At 46.1% G+C, this 17089-nt stretch overlaps 1 protein-coding gene across 1 annotated transcript in view; it reads left to right on the forward strand.

Moving 5' to 3' along the window:
* LOC121583774 (voltage-dependent T-type calcium channel subunit alpha-1G-like) overlaps window positions 1–17089 on the forward strand; it is a 206764-nt gene that overhangs the window by 41376 nt on the left and 148299 nt on the right. Inside the window, exons 4-6 of the mRNA XM_045226451.1 lie at window positions 12826–12985; window positions 14928–15222; window positions 16966–17058. Coding sequence (XP_045082386.1) covers window positions 12826–12985; window positions 14928–15222; window positions 16966–17058 — 548 coding nt within the window. The remainder of the gene's footprint in view (window positions 1–12825; window positions 12986–14927; window positions 15223–16965; window positions 17059–17089) is intronic.

Below are 17089 nucleotides of genomic sequence, written 5' to 3' on the forward strand. Positions count from 1 at the left end.
ACAACTCACAACAATACACACAAATCTAAAAGTAAATTAATGGAATTAAGAAATATATCAATATTAGGACAAGCAATGTTGGAGTGGCATTGACTAGAATACAGTAGAATACAGTATATACATATGAAATGAGTAAAACAGCATGTAAACATCATTAAAGTGACCAGTGTTCCATTATTAAAGTGACCAGTGATTCCAAGTCTATGTACATAAGGCAGCATCCTCTAAGGTGCAGGGTTGAGTAACTGGGTGGTAGCCGGCTAGTGACAGTGACTAAGTTCAGGGCAAGGTTCTGGGTGGAGGCCGGCTAGTGATGGCTATTTAACAGTCTGATGGCCTTGAGATAGAACCAGTTTTTCAGTCTCTGGTCCCAGCTGTGATGCACCTGTACTGACCTCACCTTCTGGATGATAGCGGGGTGAACAGGCCATGGCTCGGGTGGTTGATGTCCTTTATGATCTTTTTGCCCTTCCTGTGACATCGGGTGCTGTAGGTGTCCTGGAGGGCAGGCAGTGTGCCCCCGGTGATGCGTTGGGCAGACCGCACCACCCTCTGGAGAGCCCTGCGGTTGCGGGCGGAGCAGTTGCCGTACCAGGCAGTGATACAGTCCGACAGGATGCTTTCAATTGTGCATCTGTAAATGTTTTTGAGGGTCTTAGGGGCCAAGCCAAATTTTTTCAGTCTCCTAAGATTGAAGAGGCGCTGTTGCGCCTTCTTCACCACACTGTCTGTGTGGGTGGACCATGTCTGATGGTCAGTGATGTGTACGCCAAGGAATCTGAAGCTTTTCACCTTCTCCACTGCGGTCCCGTAGATGTGGATGGGGGCGTGCCCCCCCCCACCCCCCTCTCTCTCCCTCCCTCCCTACATCTCTCTTTCTCCACCATGCTCCCCATCAGTCTTTAATGAGTCCAGATTGAATTGAATACTCTAATAAACACATTAGTGTCACTGTGTTGGTGTATGCAGCCCATTCTACTCTCCACTCCCTGTCCCTCTCGCTCAACCCATTACCTATGCTGCTCAGAGAGACACCCTTTAAGATTGAGGAAGGGTGTGTCTGTGTGTGTGTGTGTGTGTGTGTGTTTGTGTGCTCGCGCCCAGGTGGGTGGGTGGTACATGTGACTCTCATGCTACATTTGTGTCAAGGGCCCTCTGCAATGTCGTACTTATGTCAATCAAATCTCTCTCTCTCTCTCTCTCTCTCTCTCTCTCTCTCTCTCTCTCTCTCTCTCTCTCTCTCTCTCTCTCTCTCTCTCTCTCTCTCTCTCTCTCTCTCTCTCTCTCTCTCTCTCTCTCTCTCTCTCTCTCTCTCTCTCTCTCGCTCTCTGTCTCATTAGGTAGTCCATCCCTCTAATCACAGTCCTAATGGTCATTGATGATGATTTTCCCTGTCCCTCTCCCTGCTGTGAAAATGCCACCGTGAGGATGGATGTGAACCGTTGATTTGGGGGTGCGCTATCTGTCTTCACACCCTCCCCTCTCCAGTCTCTCTGCAGTCCTGACACCCTCCCCTCTCCAGTCTCTCTGCAGTCCTCACACCCTCCCCTCTCCAGTCTCTCTGCAGTCCTCACACCCTCCCCTCTCCAGTCTCTCTGCAGTCCTCACACCCTCCCCTCTCCAGTCTCTCTGCAGTCCTCACACCCTCCCCTCTCCAGTCTCTCTGCAGTCCTGACACCCTCCCCTCTCCAGTCTCTCTGCAGTCCTCACATCTTCCCCTCTCCAATCCCTCTGCAGTCCTCACACCCTCCCCTCTCCAGTCTCTCTGCAGTCCTGACACCCTCCCCTCTCCAGTCTCTCTGCAGTCCTCACACCCTCCCCTCTCCAGTCTCTCTGCAGTCCTGACACCCTCCCCTCTCCAGTCTCTCTGCAGTCCTCACACCCTCCCCTCTCCAGTCCTTCTGCAGTCCTCACACCCTCCCCTCTCCAGTCCTTCTGCAGTCCTCACACCCTCCCCTCTCCAATCCCTCTGCAGTCTAATTAGGTGGTGAAGGGTTCAGATGCTCAGAATAAATACATCCTCCAGGGAGATGATGTCCACAGGGTTAACTAGCTGAGTTGTTTTCAAAACTGAAATGATATTGGAATATTGATGAATTAACCCCTTTTTAATATGGTATTTTTGGCAGAAATCTTTTTGAAACGCATTGTACAGTTCTCTACTACAATACTCTTCCTTCACTCAAGTCTGTCTGCGCCTAGGTCAGCCTTCCCTCACCATAATGTTTGCTCCATCATGTCTTGTCAGATGTCCAATATTGTTAATTCTGTCAATTACATCTAGATTTTTTGGTCTGGACTGCACACACACACACACACACACACACACACACACATACACACACACACACACACACACCCCAGACCCACACTCTGCTCCCAGGTCTAATGAATACTCTCCCTCTCCTCAAGTCTACTTACTGTAGTTTGAATGATGGTGGGACATGGCAGGCCAGTTAGAGAGATGAAAGATACCTTCCCTCACCCTTAGACGAGAGCCCACCGCTGACACCAATGAAGGCTCCCACACTGCCTTCTGATTGGCTGTTACGCTCATGTCCTGTACTCACACCAGGGTGTAGTTAGAGAGCTGTCATTGGCTGCAGTGGTACCTGAGGACGCATGTACATACAGACACACACACACACACACACACTCCTAACAATGTCCCCCATGACTTTTAATTTGTGAGTGAGTCATTGTCATTATCTCACTCCTACAGGTGTTGAGGTCGGCTAGAGGTTCATTAGTGTCAAGTAACAGATGAAGTGTCTGTGTGTGCGTCTGTGTGTGTCTGTGTGTGTGTGTGTGTGTGTGTGTGTGTGTGTGTGTGTGTGTGTGTGTGTGTGTGTGTGTGTGTGTGTGTGTGTGTGTGTGTGTGTGTGTGTTTGTGTGCGTGCGTGCGTGCGTGCGCGATTGAAAGGTCAATTTAGCTGGAATTCTGGTGGTAATTGGAGTGAGTGAGAATGAAAGGGAGAGAGTGATCGAAAGGGGAGGGAGGAAGGAGTGGAGATGGAAGGAAGGAAGGAAGGAAGGAAGGAAGGAAGGAAGGAAGGAAGGAAGGAAGGAAGGAAGGAAGGAAGGAAGGAAGGAAGGAAGGAAGGAAGGAAGGAAGGAAGGAAGGAAGGAAGGAAGGAAGGAAGGATATATTATGAAGAACACAACCATAAACAAGCTATGGAAAATAAATAACATTTTAACCAATTACCATCCAACCGAGAGTATCATGATTGATAGGCATGCTGCAACTTAAGAATGTGAGTCAATAAGTGATTATCACAGACATACAGTCCAGTGCTCCAGTGCTCCAGGGCTCCAGTGCTCCAGTGCTCAAGTGCTCCAGGGCTCTAGTGCTCCCGTGCTCCAGTGCTCCAGTGCTCCAGTGCTCCAGGGCTCCAGTGCTCCTATGCCTCAGGGCTCCAGTGATCCGGTGCTCCAGGGTTCCAGTGCTCCAGGGCTCCAGTGCTCCTGTGCTCAGGGCTCCAGTGCTCCAGGGCTCCAGTGCTCCAGGGCTCCAGTGCTCCAGTGCTCCAGGGCTCCAGGACTTCAGTGCTCCTATCCTAGTCTTTGTAATGAGCTCTGCTCTGCTCTGGAATAGGCCTATCAGCGACATCACTATCATTGTTAAGCTATGACCTTTCCCCACAGCGTTATCGAATTGGCATAAGCCACATGCTTGCTCACACACACCCACACACATTCCCACACACACACACACACACACACACACACACACACACACACACACACACACACACACACACCCACACACACCCACACACCAGCGCACACGATGCGTTTACACACACACACTCACGCAGGGCATGTGAACACTTACACAGCACACACACACACACACCCCTAACCCCCCACTCTCTCACATTGTTATCGACTTGGCATTAGCAAGATGTAGCCTTTCATCGTGTACTTCATGCCTTCTTAGGCCTCATGTTCGAACTGAGTTGGGCTTCACACTGTTTACTACTCCACCAGAGCATTGACCTTCCTCTCCTCTATTCTAGTGATGGGAACTTCGGCTCTTTTTACAGACACTGATATTTTCGACTCGTTCAGTCAAAAGAACGAATCTTTAAACTAATTTTGTTCACTTGAGTCAGTAATGCCCAGAGCACGCAGGACCCACTAGCGGCAAACGATGAACTGAAAACTCGAAAGAGTCATGATTCTAAACGCCTCTCGTTCACCCCTACGGGTGGTTATTGGAACTGTCATCTGCGACTTAGACTTGTAAAGATATAAATATAAATATATAAGATATGTTTTAAACTATGTACTGTACATTTGTTGATTGCTGGTCATACAAATACGATTATTTCATGATACATTTGAAATGAGGTCTAGTTGTGGCCGGAACCGGACTAGATTGTGAACGACTCTTGGCGGACTGCCGCGAGGGTGATAAGCACAATATCGTTCACCAAATACAGCATCCAGGCAGCACCCCAAATGATTTGTTCTCGAGTTGCTGAGCAGAGAGGCTGTGTCCATCATTACATTGAATAGTCAATTAATTGCAGTCATTCTTGCACCATGCGATCAATTATCAGTTCTAAACATGTATTTTTGCTCTCTATGATCATGATCTATATCATATGACAGACAGTTGGTGGTCGGAGCACGTCTCTGGAGCCGCTGAGCCGGAGGAGCGTGTATTGGTCCTGCTGTAGGACTCATTGCAGCCAGCACTAGCAGGTCAAACAAACATCTAAAATGAACGAGTCAATCAGAAAAATTAATCATGACTCTCGAGTCAGTTAAAAGAGTCATTTACATGTACATTTGAGTCATTTAGCAGACACTCTTATCCAGAGCGACTAGAACGACGTGTTCGCGCGAACTGCACATCACTTCCCTCCTCTCCTTGTTGTTCCTTCCTGTTTGTTGTTTACTCAGCCTTAGATTAACATAATTACATCCGTTCTGGGGATGTCCTAGCTGCTATTATTTCCTGTGCCCGTATAAGTCGTAACTGAGGAGATTGGAGGTCAGTGGGGTTTTAGAGTGGGTACTTCCTGTGTGTGCCCATATAAGGAGGTAGTGGCGATAGTGTAGGTCGTAGGAGCTTTAGAGAGGGTATAGTCACCTTTTGGCTTCCGGATGCTTCTATTGTGTGACGGAGTCTGAAGTCTGAAGTCTGAAGACAGCTCGGAGGAACCAGAGGACACAAGCTATCACAGGGGCTTTTGCGTCTCTGGAATACAATACAGAATGAACAAGTCATCTTTTGCTGGACAAGTATCACATCATGAAGTAGGATGATTATTTTAAATGTTTACGGAACGTTACGATGGTGATGTTGGGTCGTAACATAATTAGAACCTTCAGAGTAGACGTTGTGTAATAATGTGCTGGGGATGTTCTTGGTTAGCTGGGATAATATCTGGAGTCAGGCAGGATACTGTGCTACAGCCACTCAAGGGAGGACATGGAATGTGGTGGTGACATTGGTGAGGCGGGTGGTAATCTGCTGGATGCAGATTACCACCCGGATGCACCTGGATGCATCCCCTTGTCAGTGATCTTCCTTGGGTCAAATCATTCTCTCAATTAAAGTAGGCCTGATAATGTTTTATACTCATGTAACAATCGCATACGGTGTTCAGACTCTACAAAGCAATAGACTATTTTTCCTTAAAGAGATTCAGTTTATGTATGTTAATAACTGCTAGTTCTGCTGTAGACCCATGTTAGCCCTCCTATTCAGTCCCTCATCAAAACAACACTAGCCTGCAAATTGGGCTTAGATCCTTTGTCAAGGGCTAGTTAGCATTGTGTTCCAACTCCCTCCTCTAAAACCCCATGGAGCGTAGAGTTCAGTAGACACAAGCTGCTGCCAGTGCAAGAGCTGGCCTCAGCCGAGAGGACAGGAGAGACACAGATTTGATGTGTCTGTAAGCAGATGGGCTCCCGTCACAGTCAGTTACCTGGCAGCCATGTTGAAACGGTATGGCCGCTCAGCGCGGACCTGGAGGACACACAAAGACAGAGGAGGACTGAGATGGTTATTATACAATATGAAATGTCAATCAGATGGAATATGTTTAGGTTGTGGAGAGAGGAGAGTGTGTGTGTGTACGTGTGTGTGTGTGTGTGTGTGTGTGTGTGTGTGTGTGTGTGTGTGTGTGTGTGTGTGTGTGTGTGTGTGTGTGTGTGTGTGTGTGTGTGTGTGTGTGTGTGTGTCGGGTGTTTGTTTGTGTGTGTGTGAGAAAGGGAAGGGAAACAGAGATGCCTCAAAGGAAAACATTTTTTGCAAGATAAATGCCATCTCGTTCAATTTGTCATTACACAATTTCCAGCTTTTCCAGCTAAAAAAAAAAAAAGTGGTTTCATGCATCGATTTAATAACCTGGGTATCCCCTATGACCCATGTTGGCTCATCAACAAGCTATGGCATTAGCATAACAACACAGCAGAGAAACTCATTTGGCCATAGCAGACATTTTTTGCCGAATGCAAGAATGCAGAATGCCGGAAGCTAGGGCACAGTTTCCCATAAGGCCATTCACTTTCAAGGAAAAGGAAGTGAGTTAACACTGTTGGGACTGAGCCCATGTCTTGCATAATTTATTGAAGTGAGCCTCTATGCTTAGTAGGGACCTCACGATGCGATATTATCACGATACTTAGATGCCTATACGATATGTATTGCGATTCTCACGATTGTGTATGTATTGCGTTACGATGTTTAGAAACATATTTCCATATGTCTGCTGCAGAGGGGCGAGAGAGAGCTGAAGAGAGTCCTGAAAAAAAAAATGGCTCCCGTTTTAAAAAGAAGATGGAGAACAATCTACGAAGGAAAACATGTTTGGCCAACTGGTTAATTCCAAAAACGTTATACCTGATGACATCATCAAAACACTATGAGATTCGTGTGACGTGGGGAGCAAGAAAATACCGTCCCTTGGGCTAGAAACTCATTGCACTGCTTATAACTATGTGATGTCACAGAGAAGCATTTATTTTTAGGACCTGATCTTTTTAACCGCAGATCATAGAGACTCACTGTTTTCACATGTAGACACTGGTTTGGTGCTAGAAATGATGAATAGGAGGTTGGAAAGTGGTGGAATTGCCCTTTAAGATTTAGCCCACTTGACTAAAGACTATTAGAATAAAGACTGGCAGAATTGCTCTTTTAGGATTCAAGTTTGGTAAAAATTTGGGAAAGGCTAATAACAGAAAAACTAAATTGCCTAGCACTGGGATTGAAAACGCAACCCTGGGCGCCAGAGCTTGGCTTTTTCGCCCATCCTCCATCCCCATCCACAAAGCCCTAGCAAGCCGGCAGCCTACTTCAAGGTAATAGCGCTCACCGTTGCCCCTAGTGGCTGGTTTTGAAGGCAATTCTAGACCTTCTTGGGACCTGGATGGACATCTAACTTGTATAAGATCCCTGCACTGATTTGGAGTTGACTCGTTAATGTGATTGTGTGTGTGTGTGTGTGTTTGTGTGCATGTGTGTGTGTGCTGCATTGCATTGAATTGCTGTTTTACTCGTTAATGACCAGAGAGAGAGAGAGAGAGAGAAGGAGAAACTGAGAGAGAAAGAGATGGAGAGAGAGAGAAAGTGCTGTTGTTTGCAGAAAGCGGTCATCATCAGGGAGTGAACACTACTCCACCAACAAGCTGAATCCTGAATGCTGTTTCCTGGAGAGTTATCATGGTGATTATCTGAAGAAGATAATGCTCTAACACAAAAAACTAAGTATGGGGCCTCCCGGGTCGACACAGCCTGGGATCGACCTGGGTTCGATTCCAGGCTGTGTCACAACCGCCCGTGATCGGGAGTCCCATATGGCGGCGCACAATTGGCCCAGCGTCGTTTTGGCCGGGGGGGCTTTACTTGGCTCATGGCGCTCTAGCGATTCCTTGTGGCGGGTCTGGCGCCTGCAGGCGGACCCCAGTCATCAGTTGAACAGTGTTTTTCTTCCGACACATTGGTGCGGCTGGCTTCGGGGTTAAGCGGGCGGGTGTTAAGGAGCGCGATTTGGCGGGTCATGTTTCGGAGGAATCGCATGACTCCACCTTCACCTCTCCCTCTCTCTCTCTCCGTTGGGGAGTTGCAGCGATGAGATCGAAACTGGGGAGGAAAAAGTGGAGGAAAAAACACAGAAAAATTATACTAAATATAATAATACTGTGTAGTGTGTTGACACCTGCTGGTCGAACATCTCATTCACTCATAGTGTGAGAGAGAAAGAGATTGTTTATTGTCTATTCCACATGCTTTGGCAATGTAAACATATATTGACCATGCCAATAAAGCCCTTTCAATTGAATTGAAGAGAGAGAGAGAGAGAGAGAGAGAGAGAGAGAGAGAGAGAGAGAGAGAGAGAGAGAGAGAGAGAGAGAGAGAGAGAGAGAGAGAGAGAGAGAGAGAGTGAATTAAGAAATGAATGAGAGGGTAGAGAGTGTCTCTGAGGAGTGACTGTCAGTATGCAGTGGCCTATGAAAGCAGCAGCACCTTCTCCAGAAAGAGGACATTACTCTCATCTACACTACATGACCAACAGTATGTGGACACCTGCTCGTCGACATTCTCATTCCAAAATCATGGGCATTAATATGGATTTGGTCCCCCCTTTGCTGCTATAACAGCCTAACTAACTCTTCTGGGAAGGCTTTCCACTAGACGTTGGAACATTGCTGCGGGGACTTGCTTCCATTCAGCCACAAGAGCATTAGTGAGGTTGGGCAATTAGGCCTGGCTCACAGTCTGTGTTCCAATTCATCCCAAAGGTGTTCGATGGGGTTGAGGTCAGGGCTCTGTGCAGGCCAGTCAAGTTCTTCCACACCGATCTCAACAAACCATTTCTGTATGGACCTCGCTTTGTGCACGGCGGCATTGTCATGCTGAAACAGGAAAGGGCCTTCTCCAAACTGTTGCCACAAAGTTGGAAGCACAGAATCGTCTAGAATGTCATTGTATGCTGTATTGTTAAGATTTCCCTTCACTGGAACTAAGGGGCCTAGGCCGAACCATGAAAAACAGCCCCAGACCATTTTTCCACCTCCACCAAACTTTATAGTTGGCAGTATGCATTGGGGCAGGTATCCAAACCCAGAATGGTCCGTCTCACTGCGAGATGGTGAAGCGTGATTCATCACTCCAGAGAACGCATTTCCACTGCTCCAGAGTCCAATGGCGGCGAGCTTTTACACCACTCCAGCCGATGCTTGACATTGCTCATGGTGATCTTAGACTTGTGAGCGGCTGCTCGGCAATGGAAACCCATTTCATGAAGCTCCCGACGAACAGTTCTTGTGCTGACGTTGCTTCTGGAGGCAGTTTGGAACTCGGTAGTGAGTGCTGCAACCGAGGACAGATGATTTTTACGTGCTTCAGCACTCGGCGGTCCCATTCTGTGAGCTTGTGTTGCCTACCACTTCGCGGCTGAGCCGTTGTTGCTTCTAGAAGTTTCCAATTCACAGTAATAGCACTTACAGTTGACCGGGGCAGCTCTAGCAGAGCAGAAATTTGACAAACTGACTTTTTGGAAAGTTGGCATCCTATGATGGTGCCACGTTGAAAGTCACTGAGCTCTTCAGTAAGGCCATTCTACTGCCAATGTTTGTATATGGAGATTGCATGGCTGTGTGCTCGATTTTATACACCTGTCAGCAAAGGGTGTGGCTGAAATAGCCGAATCCAGTAATTGGAACGGGTGTCCACATACTTTAGTATATATAGTATATATGTCACGCCCTGACTCTGGGGACTCTTATTTGTTGAGTCAGGGTGTGATTTTCTATGTTGTATTTTCTGTGGTTATATTCTAGTATGTGTATTTCTATATTGGCCGGTGTGGTTCCCAATCAGAGGCAGCTGTCGCTCGTTGTCTCTGATTGGGGATCATACTTAGGCAGCCTATTGGCACTGTGTAGTTGTGGGATCTTGTTCCGTGTGAGGTATGTTGTTTGTGTACCTTGGACTTCACGTTTCGTTTAGTTTGTTGTTTTGTCGTTGTTTATTCGGTTCAAATAAACATGTATGCATATCACGCTGCGCCTTGGTCTGACCCGTCCTTCAACGAACGTGACAGTATAAACTAGAACAATGTCTATTAGGGCTGTCAAACAATTAACACATTTAATCGAGTTAATCTTATTCAGAATTTGCAAAAATTCAGCTGTAATTTAAGATGTTTTATACAAAAAGCATTACAAAGAATATTGCCATCTTGATTTTTTTTACAAAGTAACTGTAAGCTAAATCACTAAAATTGAAAAGCACCATTGTTTTTAGCTGTATTGATTATGTGTTGTTAGTGTATTTTGAATGCTTTCATACAATGTGATTAATCGTGATAAAATAATGAGTACATTAAAATTACAATACGTTAACTCGATTAACTCAGCCGTAGAAGTTTGAAGGTAACTGCCAAAATAAAGGAAAACACCAACATAAAGCGTCTTAATAGGGCGTTGGGCCACCACGAGCCAGAACAGCTTCAATGCGCCTTGGCATAGATTCTAGTATCTGGAACTCTATTGGAGTGATGTAATACCATTCTTCCACAAGAAATTCCATCATTTGGTGTAGGAAAGCGCTGTCTCAGGCGCCGCTCCAGAATTTCCCATTAGTGTTCAATTGAGTGACACACACACACACACACACACACACACACACACACCTCACACAGACACACACACACTTTAAACCCCCATATGCTCCTTTGAGACCCTTCTTTCAAAGTCACTGAGATCTCTTCTTCTATCCATGGTAGCAAAATAATGGGCAACTGGGCATTTTTATTCATGACCTTAAGCATTATGGGATTTTAATTGCTTAATTAACTCAGGAACCACATCTGTGTTGAACCACCTGCTTTTACTATACTTTGTATCCCTCATTTCCTCAAGTGTTTCCTTTATTTTGGAAGTTACCTGTACATATGCTATCTAGCAGATTATGTGTTGATATATTCTATTTCATGACTTCGGGCCAAATCTTAACTTTACCTAGTCATGCATTGTTGATGTCAATGGACGATTTCCCTGGCAACCAGAGGCATGCTGATCTAAAAGGTTTTGAGCCTTTGTATGTTGCTTTTCCTTTTCCATTTAATCTATGAGTCTGCATTTCTTTACTCCCTGTAGAATATCTCCTTGTGGAATTTCTCCCTGTAGAATATATACTTGTGGAATATCTCCCTGTAGAATATCTCCCTGTGGAATATCTCCCTGTGGAATATCTCCCTGTGGAATATCTCCCTGTGGAATATCTCCTTGTGGAATATCTCTCTGTAGAATATCTCCCTGTGGAATATCTCCCTGTGGAATATCTCCTTGTGGAATATCTCTCTGTAGAATATCTCCCTGTGGAATATCTCTCTGTAGAATATCTCCCTGTGGAATATCTACCTGTAGAATAGCTCATTGTGGAATATGTCCCTGTAGAATATCTCCTTGTAGAATATCTCCTTTTGGAATGTATCCTTGTGGAATATCTCCCTATAGAATATCTCCCTGTGGAATATCTACCTGTGGAATATCTCCCTGTGGAATATATCCTTGTGGAATACCTCCCTGTAGAATATCTCTCTGTATGATATCTATCTGTGGAATACCTCCCTGTAGAATATCTCTCTGTGGAATACCTCCCTGTAGAATATCTTCCTGTAGAATATTTCCTTGTGGAATATACAGGGGTATTGTATAACTTGGTAGCTTGTGTATCAACATCTCAGATACCTACTGTGTTAGAATTGGAATTGTGCTCTATGTATTTTCTCCCAAGCTGATGACAGTGAGTCTGGGTAAAGAGTCACAATACAGCTGGATCTACCCAGACCTGCTTCTCGTTGTGGCTCACTTCTGTTCTCTGTCCTCTGATAATACCATCCATCCCTCGCTTCTAATGTCTACTCAGATCTCACTCCCCCCCCCCCCGTCTCTCTGTCTCTCCCACTCCCCACCCTCCCTCTTTCTCCTTCACCCACTTTCTCTCTCTCTCCCTTGTTCTCTTCCTCCCTCCCTTACTGTCTCTCTTTCTTTCCAAAATCAACTAATTTCTTGCTGGTTCTCCCCATGGCGGTGGTTGTCAGTGAGCAGACGGGATTCCACCGGCTTTTAACGGCAGCGTTCCAACAGGGATTAACCCGTCTCCTCCAATTACCCAGAGAAATACTGATCGGAAAATGATTCTCATTACTGAAGCCTGAGTCACCTGTTCCTGCTATGAGCCTAGATAAAGAGGATATCCTAGGGAGGGAGGGAGGGAGGGAGGGAGTGAAGAAGAAGAGAGAGAGGCAGAGAGAGAGAGAAAGAGAGTGAGAAGAAAAGAGAGAGGGGGAGAGAGAGAGATAGGAAGGAGAGTAAATGAGAAAGAGGAAGGTGGGGAGTGAGGAGTCAAACAGAGATAGGCCCCGGGGAGTGTGTGGGCAGGAAAATGTGTGCTTGTCAGAAAGTTAGTTGAACACTGTCCAGAGCTCCCTGGGGTAAGCTTTTGGGGATGGTGTAGAGTAGTGGTGTTTTACTGCAGTTATTAACATGTCCTCCCCAGGCCTGCACACTGACACTCTGCTACACAGAGACAGGACTACCATACTGCATTACTACTACTACAACATACTGTGTGGACTGGTGGTGTACTGCAGTTGAACCATTTCATTTCCCTCCACTTTTATATAAAGATGAAGACTGTGTGTGTGTATGGGTGTGTGTGGGTTTGTGTATGATACCGGACACACATTTGATATGTGTATACGTATATGTCTGACAAGGTATTAAAACAACGTATGTGTGTGTGTGTGTGTGTGTGTGTGTGTGTGTGTGTGTGTGTGTGTGTGTGTGTGTTAGGTATGCGTATCCTGGTGACCCTCCTCCTGGACACCCTGCCCATGCTGGGGAACGTCCTGCTACTCTGTTTCTTCGTCTTCTTCATCTTCGGCATCGTGGGCGTGCAGCTGTGGGCGGGGCTACTGAGGAACCGCTGCTTCCTGCCCCATAACTTCTCACTGTGAGTAACACTATGAGTGTGTGTGTGTGTGTGTGTGTGTGTGTGTGTGTGTGTGTGTGTGTTTGTGTGTGTGTGTGTGTGTGTGTGTGTGTGTGTGTGTGTGTGTGTGTGTGTGTGTGTGTGTGTGTGTGTGTGTGTGTGTGTGTGTGTGTGTGTGTGTGTGTGTGTGTGTGTGTGTGCGTGTGTTGGTCCACTTCTCCATCAGAGTGTTCAGACTAGGGGTGAGGAATAGAGTTTGGGGGATTAGACGGTAGGATAGGGTCCAACGATACCAGAGCATCGGCTTTCGGACCAACAGGCTCCAAGACAGCTTCTGCCACCAAGGTATAAGACTGTTAAATAGTCATAAGACTGCTAAATAGTCATATGACTGCTAAATAGTCATAAGACTGCTAAATAGTTAATTAAATAGTTACCCGAACAATCTGCATTGACCCTATCTGGCGCTGACTCTATGAACACTCACAAGACTATACACTGATAGTACAGAACACTAGGAACACCTGCTCTTTCCATGACGTAGACTGACCAGGTGAATCCAGGTGAAAGCTATGATCCCTTATTGATGTCACTTGTTAAATCCACTTCAATCAGTGTAGATGAAGGGGAGAAGACAGGTTAAAGAAGGATTTTTAAGCCTTGAGACAATTGACACGGATTGTGTATGTGTGCCATTCAGAGGGTGAATGGGCAAGATTGAAGTGCCTTTGAACAGGGTATGGTAGTAGGTGCCAGGCGCAATGGTTTGTGTCAAGAACTGCAACTATGCTGGGTTTTTCATGCTCAACAATTTCCCATGTGTGTCAAGAATGGTCCACCACCCAAAGGACATCCAGCCAACTTGACACAACCGTGGGAAGCATTGGAGTCAACATGAGCCAGCATCCCTGTGGAACGCTTTTGACACCTTGTACAGTCCATGCCCCGACGAATTGAGGCTGTTCTGAGGGCAAAAGGGGGTGCAACTCAATATTAGGAAGGTGTTTCTAATGTTTTCTACACTCAGTGTATATACACACTACATGCACACACACTCACACACACTACGCTGTCATTCTCACCCCCCCCCCACACACACACACACACACGTGCACAAACACACGCACACACACACAATCATCATATACTGCTGCTACTCTGTTCTTTATTTTTATTATTATAATCTATCCTGATGCCTAGTCACTTTACCCTGCCTTTATGTACATATCTACCTCAAATACCTTATTATAATCTATCCTGATGCCTAGTCACTTTACCCTGCCTTTATGTACATATCTACCTCAAATACCTTATTATAATCTATCCTGATGCCTAGTCACTTTACCCTGCCTTTATGTACATATCTACCTCAAATACCTTATTATAATCTATCCTGATGCCTAGTCACTTTACCCTGCCTTTATGTACATATCTACCTCCACATTGATCTGGTACTGGTACTCCCTGTATATAGCTCCACATTGATCTGGTACTGGTACTCCCTGTATATAACTCCACATTGATCTGGTGCTGGTACTCCCTGTATATAGCTCCATGTATTTTATTCCTCTGATTAAACCCCCTCCAACACAGACTGACTCGCCAGTGGAAGCTGTTGCATAATGCCATCATAAAGTGTGAAATAGCTTAAATAGTTTAAATAAATAAATAAATGTGTGTGTTAGCAAAAACATATATACCAGCAGGACTAGAGGGAGGATTTGGCCACTTTAAGACACTTGTGTCGCTAATGCAGCGAAATACACACACACACACACACACACACACATACACACACACAGGACACACACACGGGACACACACACACAGACGAGGGACAAATGTGCACAACAGTGTAGGGAACAGTGATGAAAACCCTATCATCTAGATGGTTGATGCTACAACGACCATAACACCTGCTACGCTAACCTAGCTATTATCCACTGTTCCCTCTCTCCTGCAGCCCTCTATCCGTCGAACTAGGCAACTACTACCACACGGAGAACGACGACGAGAGCCCCTTCATCTGCTCCATGCCCAGGGAGAATGGCATGCGTCTGTGTTCCTCTGTGCCCACCCTGTATGAGGAGGGAGGTATCCAGTGCCAGGTGGACATGAACTCCTACAACAGCACGGACAACACCACCTGTGTCAACTGGAACCAGTACTATAGTAACTGCTCTGGAGGACACGTCAACCCCTTCAAAGGGGCCATCAACTTTGATAACATCTGCTACGCCTGGATCGCCATCTTTCAGGTGAAGGAATGGCGTGGGCGTGCATGTATACATATGGATTGCACGTACGTGTATGTGTAATCACGTGCACACAGAACCACACATGCACATGGACACTCCACAAAGGAGAGTCAATACTGTTGGCCCATAAAAACTAAAGGTGTTTAAAGGTCCAGGACGGCAGTACTTCAGAAGGGTCTCAGGGAGATAGCATTACGTTGGTACTTTCATTGTTGGCACCGGGGTTAGAGACAGCTGATCTTTGGAAAGTGGATTTACTCTACACTCTACATCTTCTTCAAATATACCCTTTGAAGCTTCGTTTTTGAAGTATGCCCAAACAGTTGACCACTTGACTGATCCCTCCTTAAGACTTTGATGTAACTGTTGTCCTGCCCAGGGTTAGGGTGTGTTAGGGTTTGTTAGGGTGTGTTAGGGTGTGTTAGGGTGTGTTAGGGTGTGTTAGGATGTGTTAGGATGTGTTAGGGTCTGTTAGGGTGTGTTAGGATGTGTTAGGGTGTGTTAGGATGTGTTAGGATGTGTTAGGATGTGTTAGGGTGTGTTAGGATGTGTTAGGGTGTGTTAGGGTGTGTTAGGATGTGTTAGGGTGTGTTAGGATGTGTTAGGGTGTGTTAGGGTGTGTTAGGATGTGTTAGGGTGTGTTAGGGTGTGTTAGGATGTGATAGGGTGTGTTAGGGTGTGTTAGGATGTGTTAAGGTGTGTTAGGATGTGTTAAGGTGTGTTAGGATTTGTTAGGGTGTGTTAGGGTGTGTTAGGGTGTGTTAGGGTATGTTAGGGTGTGTTAGGGTGTGTTAGGGTGTGTTAGGGTGTGTTAGGATGTGTTAGGATGTGTTAGGGTGTGTTAGGATGTGTTAGGGTGTGTTAGGATGTGTTAGGGTGTGTTAGGGTGTGTTAGAGTGTGTTAGGGTGTGTTAGAGTGTGTTAGGGTGTGTTAGGGTGTGTTAGGTTGTATGAGACAGTGACAGAGAGGGCAATTGGTTGTTCTGCTGCTGTGTCTAAGTAGGGATTGGTAGAGGAACAAAGATTATGGCGATGGAAGCAAAGTGAAGCTCTTCATTTCATCTCCGTCAGTTACTGAGTCTTTACAGACTTTACAGACTGTTTAATCAGAGGATTGAGGATTTCCCCGCATAACTTCCTGGCAGTGGTGCTGTTGTCTGTTGTATCAGGGTGAAACTCAAACGGACAGAGAAAAAGACAGAGGTAGAGTGTGATGTGAATGCTGCACTGGGGAGGGGTTGGAAATGAAAATGTCTGACATACTGTCTGTTTCTGTTGCTCTCTCTCTCTCCCTCTCTCTCTGTCTCTTTCTCTCTCACACTCTCTCTCTCTGTCTCTCTCTCTCTCTGTCTCTCTCTGTCTCTCTCTCTCTCTGTCACACACACTCACTCTCTCTCTCTCTCTCTCTCTCTCTCTCTCTCTCTCTCTCTCTCTCACACACACTCTCTCTCACACACTCTCTCTCTCTCTCTGTCTCTTTCTCTGTCTCTCTCTCTCACTCTCTCTCACACTCTCTGTCTCTCTCTCTGTCTCTTTCTCTGTCACTCTCTCCCATCCTCTCTCTCTCTCTCTCTGTCTCTCACACTCTCTCTCTCTGTCTCTTTCTCTCTCTCTCTCTCTCTCTCTCTCTCTCTCTCTCTCTCTCTCTCTCTCTCTCTCTCTCTCTCACTCACTCACTCACTCACTCACTCACTCACTCTGTCTCTGTCTCTCTCTCCCCCTCCTCTCTCGCTGTGTCTCTAGGTGATCACTCTGGAGGGATGGGTGGACATCATGTACTTTGTGATGGATTCTCACTCCTTCTACAACTTCATCTACTTCATCCTCCTCATCATTGTAAGAGACCAAATGAGAGAGAGAGTGTGTA

This window comes from Coregonus clupeaformis, chromosome 1 (genome assembly GCF_020615455.1).
Source record: "Coregonus clupeaformis isolate EN_2021a chromosome 1, ASM2061545v1, whole genome shotgun sequence".
Taxonomy (NCBI): domain Eukaryota; kingdom Metazoa; phylum Chordata; class Actinopteri; order Salmoniformes; family Salmonidae; genus Coregonus; species Coregonus clupeaformis.